At 33.8% G+C, this 20,302-nt stretch overlaps 1 protein-coding gene across 2 annotated transcripts in view; it reads right to left on the bottom strand.

The window, feature by feature from the left end:
- Positions 1-3,191: 3,191 nt before the first annotated feature.
- XRN1 (5'-3' exoribonuclease 1) overlaps positions 3,192-20,302 on the bottom strand; it is a 117,541-nt gene continuing 100,430 nt past the window's right edge. The window contains exons 35-41 of one of the 2 annotated variants that reach the window (XM_011364454.2): positions 19,577-19,699; positions 18,946-19,105; positions 16,567-16,748; positions 14,708-14,821; positions 14,511-14,613; positions 8,573-8,733; positions 3,192-8,102 (exon numbers count right to left, since the gene is read on the bottom strand). In XM_011364454.2, coding sequence (XP_011362756.1) covers positions 7,800-8,102; positions 8,573-8,733; positions 14,511-14,613; positions 14,708-14,821; positions 16,567-16,748; positions 18,946-19,105; positions 19,577-19,699 — 1,146 coding nt within the window. In that variant the 3' untranslated portion in view covers positions 3,192-7,799. The remainder of the gene's footprint in view (positions 8,103-8,572; positions 8,734-14,510; positions 14,614-14,707; positions 14,822-16,566; positions 16,749-18,945; positions 19,106-19,576; positions 19,700-20,302) is intronic. The other variant, XM_023533166.1, reaches the window with a different exon arrangement.

The raw sequence follows: 20,302 nt of genomic DNA, 5'->3' as shown, positions 1-20,302 counted from the left end.
AGTTAGAGCCTATTAGAGCCTTTTGGGGATGTCTTCACATCCTGGCCTTCTTGCTCTAAAGAACACCACTCCAAACAAATAGGCCACAGCAGCCATACTTGGACATCTGACACAACCTTAACCCATTTGGAGGTGAGATGGAGAAATACTAGTTCTAGGTTGGTTGCTGCAACTGAAGCAATGTACAACTAGAATATAGCAAGGCAGAGGTGAGACTAGATTGGTAGATAGCTATTTCTTGGTCCAGGCTCCTTTTGAGGCCCAGCTGTGTTCCTGCTCTTAATAGATTCTAGGTGATTTTCCTATATCTATATGATAAATCTTCTATACCGCCCTCATTTTATTTTTTCTTGAGCTAATTTAAGTGGGATTTTGTTATATCCAAAATAAAAAAAAGAGCTTTGAGTAAGACAGCCTTTTGGATGAAATTCAAACACTTTTGCATGGTCTGCAATGTTCTTTTCTTTCATTTTATTAAATTTATTGGAGCGACATCAATTAATAAGATTATGTAAGTTTCAAGTGTACAGTTCTGGAATGCATCATCTGCATATTGCGTTGTGTGCTCACCACCCAGCTGTTTCCTTTCCTTACCATACATTTGATCCCCTTTACCCTCTTCGGCCTCCTCCCACCCTCCTTCCCTCTGGTAACCACCATACTGTCATCTGTGTCTATGGATTTTGTTTGTTTGTTCATTTGTTGCTTTCAGTTTTATACCCCACGTATGAGTAAAATCATATTCTTGTCCTTTTCCGTCTGACTGCGTGATTCTCTCAAGATCCATTTATGTTGTTGCAAGGGCAATATTTCATCTTTTCTTATGGCTCAGTAGTATTCCATTTTATATACGTACCACATCTTTATCCAATCATCCATTGAAGGACCCTTCTGTTGTTTCTATGTCTTTACCACCGTGAATAATGCTACACTAAACTAGGGGTATGTGTATCTTTATAAATAAATGGTTTCACATTTTTCAGGTAGATAAATGTTCTTTATAATCTGGATCCTACCTTCACCTTAATTTTACCCCTGACCTCTCTTAACCTGCACCAAAAGTAATTCAGCTCTGCTGAATTGCCTTCCCACACTTGGGTCCTTTAATTCTCAGCTCCTCCAGAAAAGAGACCCCAATACCTTCTCAGCCTGTGAGGTACACTTTTCCTCTGGGCTTGTTATACTGGTACTGAGCCTAGTGGTTTACTTGTCTTTCCCCTACTAGACTTTATGGATGCTAACATTAGGTCTTATTCATATTTGTTACCTCCATGTTTGTGCTAAGCCCGTAAAACAAATAGGAAATGTAATGAATGAATATATTCATAATAAAACGACATAGTGTCAATGTAAAAACTAAACTATAGAAACTAAACCTTATACTATAGCAAAATAGTTAATAGTGTAGGATTTGGATGGAGTCAGACTACTGCATAGGTGAAACCTGCCTACATGATAGGGTTATGAGAATTAGAGGAGATAATCTATGTAAACCATTTAGAATATTGGCCCGGGACATTGAACACTTAAGAACTTAATAATCAGTAGATATACTTACTTATTGATCTTATATTTAGGAACTCAGTGAAACATGGCTAAGACTCCTACGACTGTAGGAATTAGTGACTCCATGAAGTATTGGAAAATTCTAAATGCAACCATTTTCCAACGTGAAGGAGTTTAACTGGGATTACTCTTTTTATGAGAGCTGTTTGCTGGCACATCATAGACAGTGAGCTCTGGTTACTGTTAGGGAAAAGCTGTTTTGCAGGCCTTCTTTTACATAAAAACTATAAGGACTGACTGCTGGTCCAGGATGTGGTTGTTGCTTAAGAGTCTGCCTTTAAGAAGTCAGCATTTCCTTATCAACCCATAGCTCAGTAGGGTCAGCCCCTCAAGGTGATCTGCCCTCTTGCCCATACTACAAATGAGTAAGCAAAGACCTGATCACAGACACCACAGACCACACAGCCTCATGGAGGGGAGACAGAGTGAATTGGAAGGTAATACCCTAAGGTTCTGTTTCTTAGAAGCCTGATTGTACTTCATGGACTGGAGTCTCTGAGACTGCCCTATATTCTTACAATGATTTTACTTTTCTTAAGCCAGTTTGAATGAATACGTTTCAGTTTTGATTGTCAAGCAAAAAAATTGGCACCAAGATTGGGGGAGCCAAATAATGCTATGGAGTTGGGGTGGAGAGGGGCGGTACTGAGGATCTCAGCATGTGGGGTTGGTAGTCTGGGGAATGATGTGAAAAAGCAGCTAGCTAAGACTCTACTGGTAATCCTAGAGTACATGCCTCCTGCTGTATCAAGGTGGCTAAATACCATATCAGAATGTGACTCCTTGGGGTTTTGAGTAAAGCACAATAGTAGAGACAGTCTCAGGTTTATGGGGCAGAGCTGGAAGCAGACATAGCAGGAAGAGATTTTCTTCCCTCCTTAACACCCTCTTTCCAACTCCTTCCAATCTCTATCATAAAGATTTTGGTAAAACTATGCATCGGAGATATATTGTGAGACATGGCCAATGTTAACAAGATGTTAGTTTTATAGATTCCTGTCTCATGAGTAGGAATTAAAGCCTCTTCCTACATGGCTCTGTGAGAAAAACTTCCCCTGCATGGTAGAAAAAATAGAGGGGATCATGGCAGGGAAAAGGAAGAACAGAAAGAGAAGAGCCTCCCAGATGTCCAAGGGAAGCATGGTGATGCTGTATGAACTGGATACCGGAGAGTGACTCAGGAAAAAGCATAGAGGTATTTGGCACCATCCAGAGGACTGTGTGTATTTGGGAACCAGGTAAATGATCTGCATACACACATGACAAATAATTTACTAACTTTTGTAATATACGTACTATGCATCTAGTGCTTTATACATATTAACAACACAAGGCGTGTTGCCTTCTTCCTTTAGGAGATGAAGAAATCGAAACTAAGGTCTAAACCTTACATACCTTGTTAATGTTAATATGATAATGACCTATTTACAACTAGTAAGAAGTAGAGCTAGGATTGGAACAGTGGCCATCTGAATCTACAATTCAGACTTTTTCTACCAACCATGCTGTCTAGTTTATGCTAAACGATATAGATTCAAAATACAAATATAAAAGGATATGGGATTCAAGTGAATAGCGTAATGTTCTACTTTTGATATCAATGCAAACATACAAGAACAAACAGCTTATGAAATCATTCTCAAGTGTTTAATTAAAATCCATATAGCAATTTACATGTATAATGTTTAAACTCTTTCAGTGACTCTTATATTTTAAAATCCTTTTCCACAACATTTTGAGGCTAACTTCATGCTAGAAATCTACAAATGAACAACTTAACAACACAAAAATACATTTGAATTCCATTCCAATGCAAGTTTTAAACACTTTTATTTCAGATAATGTAAAGATATTTAAAAACCAAAAACTACAAAATGAGCACAAAAGTCTTCCCTTTTGAAATTTTAATAAAATACTGTTCTGTATAAGATCTAATGAAAAATTCTACTTATAAAATAGTTATGTGAGAAAAGAAATGAATTAAGATATATACGTATGAATTTTATCTAATTACATTGTTTAAATGAACATGTTGAACACTTTGATGATATTGCACACTATCTATTACTTATATATGAAAATATATGAAAATACTCAAAGAAGCAAATGGGCAGAACAAAATTTAGGAGACTTGAGGCAAAGAGGAAGGGAGGGAGAGAGAGAGAGAGAGAGAGAGAGAGAGAGACAGCGCGCGTGAGAGAAAAGCCCCAAACAAACAAAAAGCCCCTTCACTGTAAGGGGAAGAAAGGAATAAAAGAACTTAAAGCACACTATGGACCGAATTCTTACTCCTATTATTTCATTAGATATGGTACAAGAATTTGGCTTCAAATTACTAAAATATCTACAGAAACTTAATTATTTGGCCTGGATAATTTAATAGTACACCAATTGCTAAAATAATCAATAGCAATGGGTGTACTGTTGGAAAAATTAATTTTTACAGGTTTAACTATGTAAAACTTTATCTATTGGAAACCAGGGTCTCCATTACAAATTGCACTTGAGATGGCTGAATGCATTGATTGAGCAAGGCATTACTGTTGATCCACTGACAATATACATACATAAACACAAAAGTAACTGTGGATTGCTGATATTCTTAACTCCTAAAACTATTTTATACATTTTTTCTCTCTTTCTCTAAAAGAAGGATCTGTGATATCTGAGCTATTAACTCAGTGTATAATAGTGAAACATCCACCCGCCTGTTGGCTTGGCCCTGTTGGCTGTCTGTTTCAACACTGTGAGGTCTGACAAAATATGAACCAGATCAGTCTGAAAAATATTCATTTCTAGAATTTTAAGCTTTATTCTGAGTAGGAAAGGAAGCTCCTGCAAAAAAGACTGTTTCACTGACACAGCTTACAAAATGTACATAAGGAACACTGACTATTTGAGTAATATCACTATATCTGGAAAAATGCTAAGAGAATTTCTGACTCATTTTTTTAAAGGTAGAGAATGCCTGACACAATCATTTCTCTTATATAAATTAATTCTCCTCCAGGGTAAAAAACAGTTTGGAAGCAAGATGGTACTATGAAATAGCAAGCTCAAAAAGCTAGAATATAATACAAAGTTGCTTTAAAAAGTTGCTCTGAACAATGAGATAAAGTATGTTAGAACAAACTTCAATGGAAGGCTACACAGTTCTATTTTAAGGTAAAAATTAATCATTATGAAAATGTATGATTTACTAATACAAATAGAACAGATGATTTAAAGATGAGTGAATAAAACAGACTCTGAATCTTATCTATTTCCTTGAGCTAGATATATTACAGCCTAAAACGCAGTGATTGGATGTGTCTTATTTCTTTCTTCCAACCACCTTCTTTCTACTTCCTCCCGTTAAAAACAAGACTTTAGATTAGTTTATAAATATCGGTCTAAAACCAAAGCAAACACCTGGTCAAAGAAAAGAAAATAAACAACAAAAAACCTGCATCAAGAGTTTTTCATCCCCTCTACCAGTGGGGACAGCGGGGGCTGGGGGCGGGGAGCTCTCTTTATCTTATTAGTTCTAAAAGAACAACTTATCCTTCTGAAAAACAAGAGTAATCTTAAATTGAAACCAAGGTACACAAATTAATTTTCATGCAACTGAATTTAAAATGTTTAAGACATTGGTCTACATGATGTTTAAACCAATTAATACATTCTACCTGTCAAATTATAAAACTCAGGTAATGACCAGGTAATATAGGAAGTTGTGAAAAGAAACAGTGAAGTTGGAAGGCTTATCTTAAAAATTCACTAATGAGCTCAAAAAACGGAAAAAATTATTGATGAAGGATATTTAAATTTCACTGCTCTAGTTTTGTGGAAACATGAAGCAATTTGGGGAATCTACTCCTCTGTGCCCCATATAGTCCACCATTTTCACAGAAAGTCCATAGCAGATTCAACAGTTGAACAGACATATTTCTAAATTTTGCGGAAGTTGAATCTGCCCCTCATGAAATGGAATAATTATAGGTTTCCAAAAATATCACTAAATCCAGTCTCCTCAAGAACATAATGATATGAAAAATGGCCTCTATCTCCATAGGCAGGGCATAAAAACATATCTCCTATTGATCTCAGGCTCACATTTGGAATAGGTCTGTCTGTAAAGGGAAAAGAATATAGATGAATGTCTGACCACTATCTAGTCATTACAGAGCTCTCTTCTATTTAAATTTCTCTTCAACCTTGACCTTCAGAATAATATGTTTAAAGAAAAGAGAAGGAGGAGTGAAAAGAAAACATATAGAATTCTCAGCTTGCTTTACTCAAATACTGATGAACTATTCTTATGTGTTCAGTGGCACCATGCTTACTGAAATTTTTCTTGTGGAGTTTTCAGAAGACAGCATTTGTTCCTTCATCAGCAAACTAAAAAAGATGTGGATTGTACACTGTCTAAAGAGCAGTCACAGAAGAGTGATGAGTGAGGCAATTCTTGAATGCTGGAGTTTGTACAGTTATATAGGGTGAAACATATTATACACTTTAAAGCAGTAGGAGATTAACAGAATATTACTGCCACAATTTAACTTTTTTGTATTGCATTTCCATATAGATACTTCCTTTGAAAACAAATAGAGAGTTTTTGTGAGGCCACAAAGACAAACACGGAGAATTACTTGAGCCTCATTATTCAAGATCCCACTACAGATCAACAAACATTTCCAACAAGGAAATGCTGGAACCAATGAACATCTGAATCTAGGAAATCAATAGAAAATAAAATCACAGAAATTCACAATACTCTAATAAATGACAGATAATGAACATTTATCTCTTATACTAAAGGCACTACTAATATACAAATATCCTATAAACATTTAGAGAAACTCTGAAATCAGCAGTTAAAGGAATCCATTTAGTTCAATGCCAGCATTTTAAAAAACAAATAGGTTTTCAATGAGCTAAATGAAATTAGATATAAGAAGCAGCAGCTCCATATAAAACTTGTGGTTCCTACTTTTAAAAAAGTATGATAACTTACTTCCTTAAAAATATAAGCATATCACAAAAACTAAAGGATAAATATATATATATGTATATATATAAAAACTCAGACCTTGGTACCACTGATAATTTTTCATAAATTCTAAAATAATTTCAACAGCCACAGCTTGAACATTACACACCCACACATGACATGCAAAGACAAAATGCCAGTCACTGAACAGTTCAGGATAAAGCTAAAAATATGGAAATAGAGTGAGAGGCATTTGTCATGTAAATAATGTATATCACAAAGTGATTGTGCTTATAGCACACATTGAAATTTAAAAAAAATTAGAATTTCATCAGTCCCAAGAAGCACTACACATGAACCAACAATGGAGCTCTCAGATATGTTTAAGGAAGCAGGTAAAAAGCTATACAAAAGAATAATACAATTTATTTTAATTAACAACATGATTAATGTTTTGTACTTTATTATATCAGAAGATTAATTTGTAATCATTGTACCCTGTAGATTTTGAAACTTAATTTTATTAGAAATTACCAATGCTGGTTCTTGAATAATCTAAAAAATTGTAGTTACTCAAATGTAGATTGCTATTTATAGTTCTAAGTAGTTAAATGAAATATTCTGATCAGTATTCTAAAGTTGCTTTTGTACAAAATTTAGAACAAAGCAAAACTGGCAGCACCACCACAAGTGTGGTCGTTTTACAGCAGGTCTAAATGACCCTCACAGACAACAGAACATGAGTTAAAAACACTTATAAATAAGAGCCATTCTCCACAATTCTGTTACATAATTAAAGAGAAAAATAAAATCCACATTCAGTAAGTTATACGTGGGGCCCAATTTTCATGCTCCATTTAATTATCCCTCAATGATAGTATAAAAAAATGTTTACTATTATTGTAATATGAGGTCTGATTCATAGCTCAGGGTATTTCTAATGATGAGGCCAGTATTTACAGTGGTACGTTTTAATGCTTAGTCCACTGGTATTATTTTAACATAGATTTAACTTAGTATTTTCTTTTTAACAATTTTACTGAGGTATAATTAACATAAAACAAACTGCACATATTTAAGATGCACAATTTGATATGTAGTCTTTAAACAGCATGAAAAGTGCCTGAAAACTTAAAAATTAAAATATTTCAATGGAAACATTATTTTAAAATAGCACATTCTAATTATTTATGACACAGGTAAAGATTTATAAAAAGGTGAGTGGAAAGGAAAGAAATTAATTTAATTCCAAGTACCAAATTTATTCAGAAGGTTTAGAAACGCCAAAATTGACAGCCAGTTTTCTTGATTTTCTTCTTGAAGAAGAGCTTGGTGTTGACTTATGGTGAGACATACTATGGCCTTGGGAGGAAGCTTCAACTTGAAAAGAAGGTGCTGGATGAGTAATCTGAGAGGACTTCAAGGAAACTGATGAACTCTCCTGTGGAATCACTTTGGTGACATCAGAAGACCCTGGCTGGCTAGTCTGAAGTGGACTGGCTTGTGAACTCTGAGCCTCCTTATTCTCGAAGTTCTTTTTGTTTGCAACTCTTTTTTTAGTAACCTTTAAAGAATAAAAACATCATTAGTTAACCAAAAAGACTAGTGTCAAAAAATACCATAAATCATGCTGCTAACATTTGTCAATCACTGCTGACTTGTGGCTTCCACTTAATCTCCAAACCAAAGTTTAGAAATTAAAGGAATTTAGTTATGAATAAAATATTTTAAAATTCTTCATAACCTAAATATAAAGAAAATTTATACCCCTGATTTTAAAACACGTTGTGCGAGAAAATGATATTATTCCTTGCTGCAATTATTATTATTTATTAGAACATAAACCCAGACATCAGGGACCAGGTCAGACTGGTCACCACTGGTCATAATATATAATCTCAGCACCCAGACCAGTACTGGGCTTTTAGTTGGCACTGAATAAGTAATTATTGAATCAACACAGTCTATTCAATAGTCTGAACATTAAAAAATTAATTCTCTTACAAATATGATAATTCCCTTTCCAGGTCTCACCTGTAGAGGTATGAACTGATTGTGCACACCACCTGCCATTCCCCCAGCCATGGGCATGGTCCCGGAATATGAACTATGATGAAAGGGCTTTCCAGGAGCTGGCACTGGTGGTCCCCATGGCATTGAACCAAAGAGATGAGATGATGATGGCATTATATTAGCTGTTAAAAATCATGAAAAATTTGTTTTTTAGTAAAATGGTATCATCAAAACCTTGAAATTTAAGACCTCACTGTGCCACCCTTTTTGGTGTTTTTCACTTTGGCAAAGAGGCATACATTTAACTTATGATTAATCTTGCTTACAACACTCAACCTCAGACACCCTTCCTAGGACTGTAGAAGTTAGCTTATCATTATGCTGTCTGGCCTGCAAAGGCCTAACATATACCGACATGAATTTTAGGAATATTTGTAATACTATTTAAAAAAATAATAAAAGGGTCATGAAACTGTCACTTGGGGGAGAAAAGCCAGGGCACAAAGAGAGAAATCTTAAGGATCTCACCCGCCCCCAATGTTAATATGCTTCCATAGTGATCCCAGCCTACAAAAAAAAAAAAAAAGCTCGTTTTCAAATCGGATCACTTTCATGATATGTAGAATTTTTCTTTTCCCTATTCTAACATTTGTAATTCAAGGATTTTTTAAAATTTACATTTTGTTCCTTATTAAAATAAATAAATTAATTAAAAATAATATATAATCTTTAAAAAAATAAGTAAATAAAAGCACATTGAACCAGTAGTTTCCAAACTTGTTTTGTATATCTGAGTCACCAGAGGAGCTTGTAAAATACAGGTAGGTTCCCGGGCAAAGCCTCAGAGCTGGTAAATCAGGCTCAAAGGGGCCCAGGAATCTGTCCTGTTGACAAGCTCCACAGGTGATCCTCTGCAGTCAACACCAGTGCGGGGCTTGGGAGCTAGTGCATTAAACCGTGACAGCTGAGACACTTGCACATTGCCACTAAATAAGATATGTACTGTGTTCAAAGTTTCTTTTCAGAGAGATATAAAGGCAGCCCAAGCTGTAAGATAGTATAGCTTAATTAAAATTCAGCCATTTAAGAAATTCTAGATTAAAAGAGAGAATCATAATATATTTTAGTGTTATGAATTATACATGAAACAAATTTCAGGATGAACCAAACTTAATATGAAAAAATCTAATAAGATTTAGAAAATTAGGTCTTGATAATACCTAGAAGCAACTGTGGTGGCAGTCATAATGTTAAGATCTATTTAAAAGATGCAAAAGAAGCGGTGGTACAGATATACAATGGAATATTAGTCATAAGAGATGAAATACTGCCATTTGCAACGACATGTATGGACCTCAAGATAATTATGCTAAATGAGATAAGCTAGACAGAAAAAGTTGAAAATCATATGATATCACTTATTACAAAATCATATGATATGTGGGATATAAACCTAAAAGCAACAAACAAACAGGACAAACAAACAGAGACTCATGGACATGGACAATAGACTAGTGGTTACCAGAGGGTAGGGGGGAGGAGAGATGGGGGAGGTAAATGGGGGAAAAGGGGTGAAATATGCGGTGACAGAAAGAAATCTAACTATAGGTGGTGAGCACACAATGCAATATATATATGCCTTACTGTTGAATTGTACAGCTGAAACTTACTGGATTTTGTTAACCAATGTCACCATAATAAAAAAATAAATAAAACAAAAAAAAAATTAAAAATTTAAAAAGAAACAACAAAAATAAATAAAGATGTTATGTTAATCTTATGCAAAAGTAAGCTCCATAATTTCCCCAATAAATCACTGTTCTCAACATAAAATACATTTTTCTCTATTTTTTTCCCACTGGGACTTTTTTCATTCCATAAAATAGAAATCTACAAAATAACTTTAAAATGTTAATCTGATGATTAAGTTCTTTCTCCCAATACAATGGAATGCTACTGAGAAAAGATGAAGTACTGTCATTTGTGACATGGATGGATCTTGAGATTACCATGCCAATAGAAATAAGTCAGACAGAAAAAGTTGAGAATCAAGTGATTTCATTATATGTGGGATATAAAACTGAAAGCAACAAACAAACATGACAAACAGAGACTTATGAACATGAACAATGGCTTAGTGGTTACCAGAAGGAAGGCGAGATGGGGAGGTAGATAAGGATAAAGGGAGTCAAATATATGGTAATGAAAGTTAATTTTAACTTCCGGTAGTGAATACACAGTGCAATATACATATAACATAATATTGAATTGTACACTTGAAACCTATATGATTTTATTAACCACTGTCACTCCAATAAATTTAATAAAAAAAATCTTTTTGCTTTTATGTATGTTATAGATTTTAACCGGAACATTGAAAAGCACCTATTACAAGACCAAAAGAATTCCAATTCCAATCTCAAAATGCTTGGTAGGTATGAATACACTATATAAACATGATATAATAATGAGCATAAATATAATAATCAACATGAAAAAGGTAAAAACAGCAAGCTATAAAATGTCGATATGGAGAAAACATTACTTTTAGAAGCTTGTGGGTACACCTTTAGGTAACCAACACATACTAATTAATTAAAATTGCTTTATATATAGTTATTGGATTCATTTTTGAAAGTGAAGCAGTCAAATTAGATTTTGCAAAGTAGAGTGAACTTATTACCTTGAGCTATAAGAAAACATCATATTAATTGTCATAAAAATTTTATGACTAAAACATTATACAGGCAAAGGAATGTCAGTCTAGTACAGTAACAAAAGCATGGGCTTTGAAATCAGACAGACCTGGGTTTGAACGCCAGTTCTGCTACTTAGTTATTTATGACCTCAGATTACATTTAAAAAAAATTAAAAGTACTACATACATATTGTAATAAAAAAGATTTTCTACATAATATAGCAGTCACCTGTTTCATCCAGGTTTAACTATTTAGCTGTTTACTTCCACACTCTTCAATAATTAGCTTGCACTACTAGTGATTTGTCAATTTTATGCACTTTTAGATCTACTGATTTCCTATTAAGATAGAACGAAATTCAGTTATTTTATACCATCCCTCACCACTTGCCCTGTCCTCTCAATGTAAGTACATCACAATATTTATTTAAATATATAAGTAGTGTTCATGATATGTGATTGTGCAAAATTGTCACTGCAGAGCCAAGTAGGATACTCTGTTTTTTTCTTATAAAACTTTTTTCATCCTTTTAAAAGTAATTATCTTTTAAAAACTTAGTCTTCTATGCACTTATCTTTAATGTTTTCCCAAATGCTTCCCATCTATCAGTTACCTATCTTAAAAGCCAAGACCTCCCCCTGTTCTTACAAGTGGGACAAGTTACTTTCCAGGCCTGTGGAGCGGCTAGCATCTTGAGATTCTCATTTACTGCATATAAGTATACTGGATCTCTTGTGGTTTAGTCTCACCTTTTTTTTTTTTAACTACTATATATATATATATTTTTTTGGCGTTTATAATCCGGTAGCTTCTTAAGAAAGAGTGCATAAGCAGTCAACATGCATGCCTGAAAATGTCTTTTTCTACCCTTGTACTAAATTCATAGTTTGGCTATATAGGGAAATCTAAGATGAAACAAATTCTGCCTTAGAATTTTGAAGTATTCGATGCTCAACTGCTTTCTAACTTCTACTTTCTGTTAAACATAAAATACCATTCGTACTCTTGATCTTTTGAATTATTTCCCCCTCCTCTCTGACCTTTTCAGACCATTTCTTTATCACTTATATTCTGAATATCAAGGCAATCTGTGTCTCTTTTCACTCACTGTGCTAAGCATTTGGTGGCCCTTTCAATTTAGAGATACATGTCCTTTAGTCCAGAGAGCTTTCTTATCTATTTCTTTGATACTTTTCCTCCTTTTTATTATCTCTGGTCTTTTACTGAAACTCCAATTAGAGGAGTGTTGGATCTGTGCACTGTTCCTCTAAATCTCCCTTTTTTTCTTATTTTCCACCTTTTATCTTGTTCTTCCTGAGACTTCCACGGCTTTGCTAGGGCTTTCTTTACTGAATTTAAAACATTAAACTCAACATTTAATTCTTGTTCTCTATTCCTTTTTTCATATATTCTTGTTCATACTTTTTGGCTGCAATACTGTTTTATTTCACTTGGAATATTAACAGCTGTCTTTGAAGTCATTTCCTGTATTATCTCTGTTTCCAAGTCCCTTTTATTTCTCTTTGTTTTGGACTCTTAATTTTAGATATTTTCTTTTCCCCAAATGTTCAGGATCTCTCACAGTCTAGTATCTATTCATATTAAAGAGCAAGACACTAAAACAGTGATTAGAAGCTGTGTCTGTTTGGGGAAGGAGCAGGGCTAGATGACTTGACAGCTTCTCTCTAGGATGACTGGGTAGTGAGCCAGCCTTGGTTGGGAAACCCTCCAAAAGTCAGTAGGTCTTTTCTTTGGAGTTCAATGAATTCCTCAAAAGAACCATCCTCCAACTTCCTATCTGGGCCACGGTTGGCTAAAATCAGAGAATAAAATAGGGAAAACAAAAGTTACCTTAATCTCAGTTTTCAACCTAACATCTCTCATTCTCTATTCTATGCCTGGTCTCTACATATCTAGGGAGCCCTCTGGAGAACATATCTTCAGTCTTTTGCCTGAAGAGGCGACTGCCTGGCTGTGTGGGGGAAGGATATTGGGAGGGGTCCCACGTTCCATGTAGACTTTGAACCAATCTCCTCTCCTTAGCTCATGCCTTATCGGAAGCTCCGACAGCTTCTGATACTTCAAAGTTCTGAATCTCTTGGGAATTGTGAGGGACAATCTGCTCATCAGCTCATTTATATCCTCTTTTATAGACACTTTAGTTTGTGGTTTAACCCTGTTCTGCTAAATTGGTTACTATTTCTTCAATTGCTTTTCTCATCACAAACTCTTTTCAAATCTCTACTTCGCTGATAGTTCTTCTCTCATCTCCTTGTCCTTATAGGTTTACACTTTTAAAATAATTTATTTTTCAGTTTAATGGAGTTTAGGCAAAAAGAAGAGGTAATTTGTTTAATCATCATTATTAAGCTTTCTAATGTTTATTGTGAAGATTAGATATGTAAAGCTCTTGGAATAATATCTGACATATAGTTGACTCAGAAAAGTAATTTTCTAACCTTGAAATAAAAAAATTACTGGTTTTAAAATGTTAATGATTAGGATATGAAGAAGCCGACTGTCATTAGGAATAAGGAGTGATAAGAGAAAAGTTTAATGATTTTAAGATTTACATAAAATTATAATGTGTTAATCTCAAAGAGATCTGGACACATCTAGCATATATAAGAAAATGGAGTCCCAAAGAAGTTATATGGTTTTCTCAAAGTCAGTCAATGAAAAAGCCTGGACAAAAAGAGTAATGATTCCCCAGCGACTTTTCAATTCCCCCAACACACTTGGAAGTCATCAGCTGGCTACAGAAAGCATGAACGACATGCTTGATAACTCAGATGCTATGTTTGAAGGAGGAAGACAATTATGAAAGAATATTAAGAGACACACAGTAAGCTTAAAAACCCCTCCACTCTTCATTTTCCTCATTGTCAAAGACCATTTCTTTCACATCCGCAGCTTCAAAGGTTACCTGTTTTTTATTCCCTTCACCTATTTTTACCCCACCTGTGTTTTAATGTCTCCCTTAAACCCAAATTCATCTGTTGGCAGCCACTGGAGATTAAGGAGCTGCCCAGAACAAAGAATAATCCTACTCTAGCCACACTAGAGACTACAGCAGGAGAATGATATTTCTAGATGAATCTGCAAGCTCTGGTTTCAGGCTTACTTTTCACAATTCCTTCTTACATTCCCTAGACTAAGTTTAGATAAATTTTTTGGTTTCTTCAAAATAATGAATCTTAAAAGAACTTTCTAAAAATAATAACTCAATAACAAATATTTAGAAGAGCAAAATATCTTACCAGTAGGTTGGGGAAAAACTGGACGAATGGTTCCAGGTGGTATAGCAGGAGGATAACTTGGAAATATTGGTGGAGGCAAAGGGAAATTCATTCCTAAGGAGCCCTATGGAAGTATTTAAAAGTTATAAGACAGTGCAACAAAAATATCTATAGGGATTAATTTAAAATTTAGTAGAGAAGTTGTGAACAGTTCTCACCAATTGTTGTAAAGCAAAAAGTGCAGCTTTTTCCTTGGCTTCATTTTCAGAATGGCACTGTGGCCCATGTACCATTAAGCCATTAGATAATTTCACTTGGCAAACTGTCATTGTCTAAAAAAGAGAATATAAATGTCTATAAAGTTATCTGTCTAGGAAGTCAACTCCTCACCCAGAATGTAGTTTAAACAAGTAGAATAATTTCATCTGACATTGTGTTAAAAAAAAAAAAAAAAATGCAAGATTCAATTAAGGACTCTTAGTTTAAGTTTTGGGTTGCCATGTAAAAACTTTAAAATTGTTGCCTAATCTTTCGATGTTTACAAAATAAAATGCTTCTGAAGGTAGCTGAAGGGTCAAGCATCCTAATACAAATGAAAGCCAGCAAAACTGTTTTCTTTATGCGAAGGAGTTGTGAAACTAGGTCTTCCACTTTGTTTTTTTGTTTGTTTGTTTTGTAAATAAGATTTTATTGGAACACAGCCAGAGTTCATTCTTTTATGTATTGTCTATGGCTGTTTTCATACTCTAACTGAAAAGTTGAGTAGTTTTGATAGAGACCATATGTCCTGCAAAGGCTAAAATATTTACAGAAAAAAAAATTGCTGACCCTTGCATTACACCATCCTCCAAGTAGCAGATATTTCACTAATGTGAATTAATTGTCACGATCTAAAAGACTCAGAGGTGTTGACTGATTTTATATTCACATTAATTTTTTCAATTAAATTAACCGGAGTGACATTGGTTAATAAAATTATATAGGTTTAAAGTGTACAATTCAACGTCATATGTATACTGCATTGTGTGTTCACCATCCAAAGTTCAATTTCCTTCTGCCACCATATATTTATCACTCTTTACATTATACTTACTTTTTCTTTTACAAAAAGGATTTTTTAAAAATTCTGTTTTTTCAAAAGGTAGCTAGAATTTAATACTACTTTCTGTTGCAGGTGAGAATGTATCAAGAACTCAAATGTAAAAAGGATGAAACAATCTTGCATGTGGCCAGTAGTTCTCAAGGTGCAGTCTAGGGACTCTGTGGGTCCCTGAGACCCTTACCCTTTTCCAAGGATCCTTGAGGTCAAAATTATTTTCACAATAGTATTAAGATGTTATTTGGCTTTTCACTCTCATTTTCCCACAAATAGGAGACAAAAAGTTCATTGATATAGTTTCAGATTCTACATTGTAACTAACCTTTAAGAAAATACTGCATTTTAATGTAGTACCAAAGAATAACCACAATTATATGAAAAGGCTATTGAAATTCTCTCCTGTTCCCCAACTATCTATCTGTGGCCAAATTTTCTTCATATATTTCAACCAAAACAACATATCACAAGAGATTGATAGTAACAAGCAAATATGAGAATCTAGCTTCTTCTATTAAGCTAGATGTGGAAAGATTTGCAAAAATGGAAATCTCACTGAGTTTTTTTGAAAATTTATTTTAAACAATAAATATTTTTAAATTTTTTCAGTTTTAATTTCTAATACAGTACATGGGGATATAACACAAAGTAATCAAAAGTTCTTTAGAGTCTTCAAAAAAGTGGAGATTTTCTGAAACCAAAAAATTTGAAAACTGCTTTACACCAAGATCCCTAGCTCCATCAGTCTAAAGAGTGTTGGCTTTAGTTAGCATCCTTGCTGTCTAGGTTTCTCTATCAGCTTCTCTGAGGGTTCTGGTTTTAAATAAATGGAACAACTAGAGCAAGAATTATAAGCCTATGATGCTCATAAAGTCAAAAAAAGTCAGCCCCATTAGATATTTTTCTAGCCAAAGATTTTCAGTCAATTTATTTAAGCTCGGTGTTAAATAACTTCTATTAATGGAAAGTAGTATACTATACCTGCGGTGTTCTAAGAAAAGAGAAATCTGGTTGTGGCATTCCAACAAGGGAACAAATTCGAGAAAGTTCAGTTACTGGTGTGGACACAGGAGGGAGCTGGCTGGGAGCAGGCCAACACACATTTTCCATAGACTGCACATTATGGTACTCACTAGCACTGTGAGGCTTGTTCATATAAGATGCTACCAAAAAAGGGAAAAGGACATATCTATATTAAATGATATCTCAAACTATGCAATTATTGCAGAGTTTCATAGAATACAAGCAGGAAATTGATAAAAGGTGAGAAAAGGAATCTTTCATGAAGCAAATATAAGAACTATTTAGTATTGCCTAAAATTACTGAGAATTTAATAAACATTTCGAGGTGATTTCAATTGATTAATGATACATGATTAAGATAAAGATTTTAAAATATGATACGTAGCTGACTGCCAAAAATGAACATCTCGACAGATTCATGATTACATAGTTATTTTACAGGCAAAATTCAACCCATTTCCTATTTAGAAAAAAAAAGTACAGCTTGCTGCCAGCATTAATTTAATTTTATATAAACATACTCTTTGAGGATGAAGCAAATCTGACTGGTTTCAATATAAAAATAAAATATAAAAACTGTTCTTGGAATTATTTCTGAACAGAACTTGACTCTAATCCTACGTAAGAGAAATGTATACATACAAATCGGATTCATCAGATGAATCTTCAGCTAACAACCGCTCGAGAATGATGTTAACCACGTGTAGGGACGCTAAGTTTTCTAGGATTTGACATTTTCAGTGATTGAGAATTACTATATTTTGTGAATGGAAACACCACTGCTAAAAACAGAAAGCTATAAACAGAATTATGTCATTTGTTTCCAAAGAGTCAATATACTAGAGTGATGCAAAAATAATAATAAAAGTGAGATATTTCGTGGCAAACTTTGTGGTAAAGTGAGGACCGTTACTGCGAGCTATCTAGGGTTAAATGCTGCAGCCCCCAAGCACTGCTGGCGAGTAGTCTCAGGGCAAACGGAAAATGGGTTAAACAAGCAAATGGCTTTCTTCGCCCGATTTACAATTAATTCCTAAATTTTGAGGCTTTGGCTTCAGTCTTACTTCTCACCATTTTATCTTACATTCTGAGACACATGGATGAATGCTTTTGTTGCTTCAAATAGTGCTTAAAATTTTCCCTGAAATTAAGTCTTTTAAAGTGCTTTTAGATAGAAAATGATTTAAAAATTCTGAAAGTTCACATTATTTCATGATCAGCAAACTCACTAATAGAACAAGAGCAACCTCTGTGAAGGATGAATCTAAACCTCTTACTGTTACAGATTTTAAAAAAGGTTAAGTGGCTTGCCCAAAGTCACAAATCTCATTAGTTCTGCTAACATGGGCTGGATTCAGCTCTTGACTCTACAGTGTATGAAAAAAAGTAAAAGTTACTTGTTTTTGACAGTGGGACCATCTTTATCCAATTTTGAGTTTTAAGATTTTATTTTGCTCTATTTCAGGAATATGTCTGTCACTATGATAGTTTCCTAACAGTTACTGAAATATTTAATTATTTATCCCAATATTCACTGGAGTATAAATGGAGGTAGGCTCTGATTTTGTTCTAGATTTTGAACTTCTGTCACCATCTACTTTTGCATTAGTAATTCTTCCTGGCAGTATTTTGCAGATAATTACATAGACAAAATACTAAACTATAGGGGACATAGAGGGTAGGGACAATAATAGATATTAATTGAAATCCAGACATGTGCCAGATGTTATGTTATAGGCTTCACAGATTTGAGGTAGGTACTCACTTTCCAATGTCTGCCTCCATTATTTTTAATTGATTTTATAGCTTCTTCTATTTTTATGGTGGTCAAGTTTTTTTTTGTTTTTTGTTTTTTGTTTTTTTTTTTAACAAAATGCTAATATCAGTTCTTGGCATCTATGAATGTGCCAGACACAGTGCTGCTTTATACATGTCATAATTATCACAACAGTCATTTGCAATGTTATTCTCACTTTATAAATAGGAAAAAAGAATTTTAGAAAAGTTAAGTGATGTATTTAAATTTTACGATCATTTTTAAATTACTGAGGAAAAAAGCTAGAATGTGAAAACCTTTCCAGGTTTGGGGTCTACAGAATAAGTATCTGTAATAGTACAATTTAGGTAATCACAAGAAGACCTTTAGGGACTATACATCATTGGTTACATAGTTAAATTATATAAATGACACAAGCATACAAATTACACTCTTATTTGTTACTTTTAATTATATTCTTTTAAAAATTAACGTAGTTTTATCTTTAAAAAGCACATGATAAAAAAATGAACTGAATTTTTGAAATACTGGTTATTAGTAACTGTACTTAGTTTACTTACTTGGTTTCTTATTTTGTTTAGGCTGTGAGGAATGTCCAGATTCATCTCTTCTATTAGAGGAAACGGTGACTTTATTATCGATCTGTTTCATTTCATTCTTACGGCCCACACAGTCAGAACCATCAATTTTTAAAATTTCTTTAAGCATCCGTGTTCCCTTCTGTTTTGAAAATGATTGGTATGAAGATGGTGGGGTTAGGGGAAGAAAAGTTATCAGAGTTACAGAGCTTACTGATCCTTCTTTTAATGAGTTACATTGTTAAAAATTAAACCAACAACTATATTCAGACAGAGAATAAGGAAAATCAATAGCCTAGAGTTGAAACAAAACAAAACAAAACAAAACTCTCATTTCTCGGCATAGAAAGAATGCTTACTCTTCTGCTTAACTTTTGACCAAATTGCCTAGTAGCAATGTTTGAAAAACAAGGGAGCTATATATGATCTAAAGACAAAAAGGAAAAAGATGGTTTAATTGCCCAGGGCAGCCAGATTTTCCTCACATAATGACAACATTGATACAACACATCAGTCTACATGAAAGAAAACTGTTAACAGCTGCATGTGGTATGTATGCCTGGCCAAAAATAGTAAAATTACTGCAGTACAAAAGCTCCTACGAAATACCTACCATAGCAAATGACTGTGGTGACAAATGTTCTTCACTTGGAGGCTCTTCATGATGAGATGACTGTACTTCATTTTCTTTGGAGATATTCAAGGATGCTAAAAAGTTCTCAATTCCAGTGTTAGGCTAGAAGAATAAATATTTTGTGCATGAAGATGAAAGCACAGAGACACAGAGAAAACTAAAAGTTTTATATACAAAAATGATTCTTAAATTTTCACCTAATTATCTTCCCAGGTTTAGAGTTTGGGAAGATAAACTGAATAAATGACCTTTTACCTTATTAAAAGCATTTGGATAACCAGCCACAATCGTTTGGTTTTTTGAGACTTCTGTACTTTCATTTCTCTTCACTAGCTTAATATTACATTTGGCAAGCCCTCCAAACGTCTATAAAAGAGTACGAATGAGCTTTTTGTGCAAATAAAATTTATAGTTACTATTTAATAGTTCTAAATAAATAGCTATAAATTTTTTAATGTGAAATTCTCCTTTTTTATCATAAGTAAAAAAGGGGGGCCTGTAAATTTGAATTTGAATTTTTTTGAGAAAAAAATTACATCTTTATCTTCATTAACTTCTAGATAAGATTTAGCATTCCCTTTAATTATGAATGTGGGCAATAAACCACAATGGGGTGACCTAATTCTATTTCAATAAAATTAGTTTTCACTCAAATCTTATGTATTTTATTTTAGCATTAAAACATTATTCTGAGAAAGAGTCCAT

The sequence above is a fragment of the Pteropus vampyrus genome, unplaced genomic scaffold (genome assembly GCF_000151845.1).
Source record: "Pteropus vampyrus isolate Shadow unplaced genomic scaffold, Pvam_2.0 Scaffold97, whole genome shotgun sequence".
NCBI lineage: Eukaryota > Metazoa > Chordata > Mammalia > Chiroptera > Pteropodidae > Pteropus > Pteropus vampyrus.
Note: the sequence above shows the minus strand (reverse complement) of the source record. Positions and strands in the feature narration are given on the sequence as shown.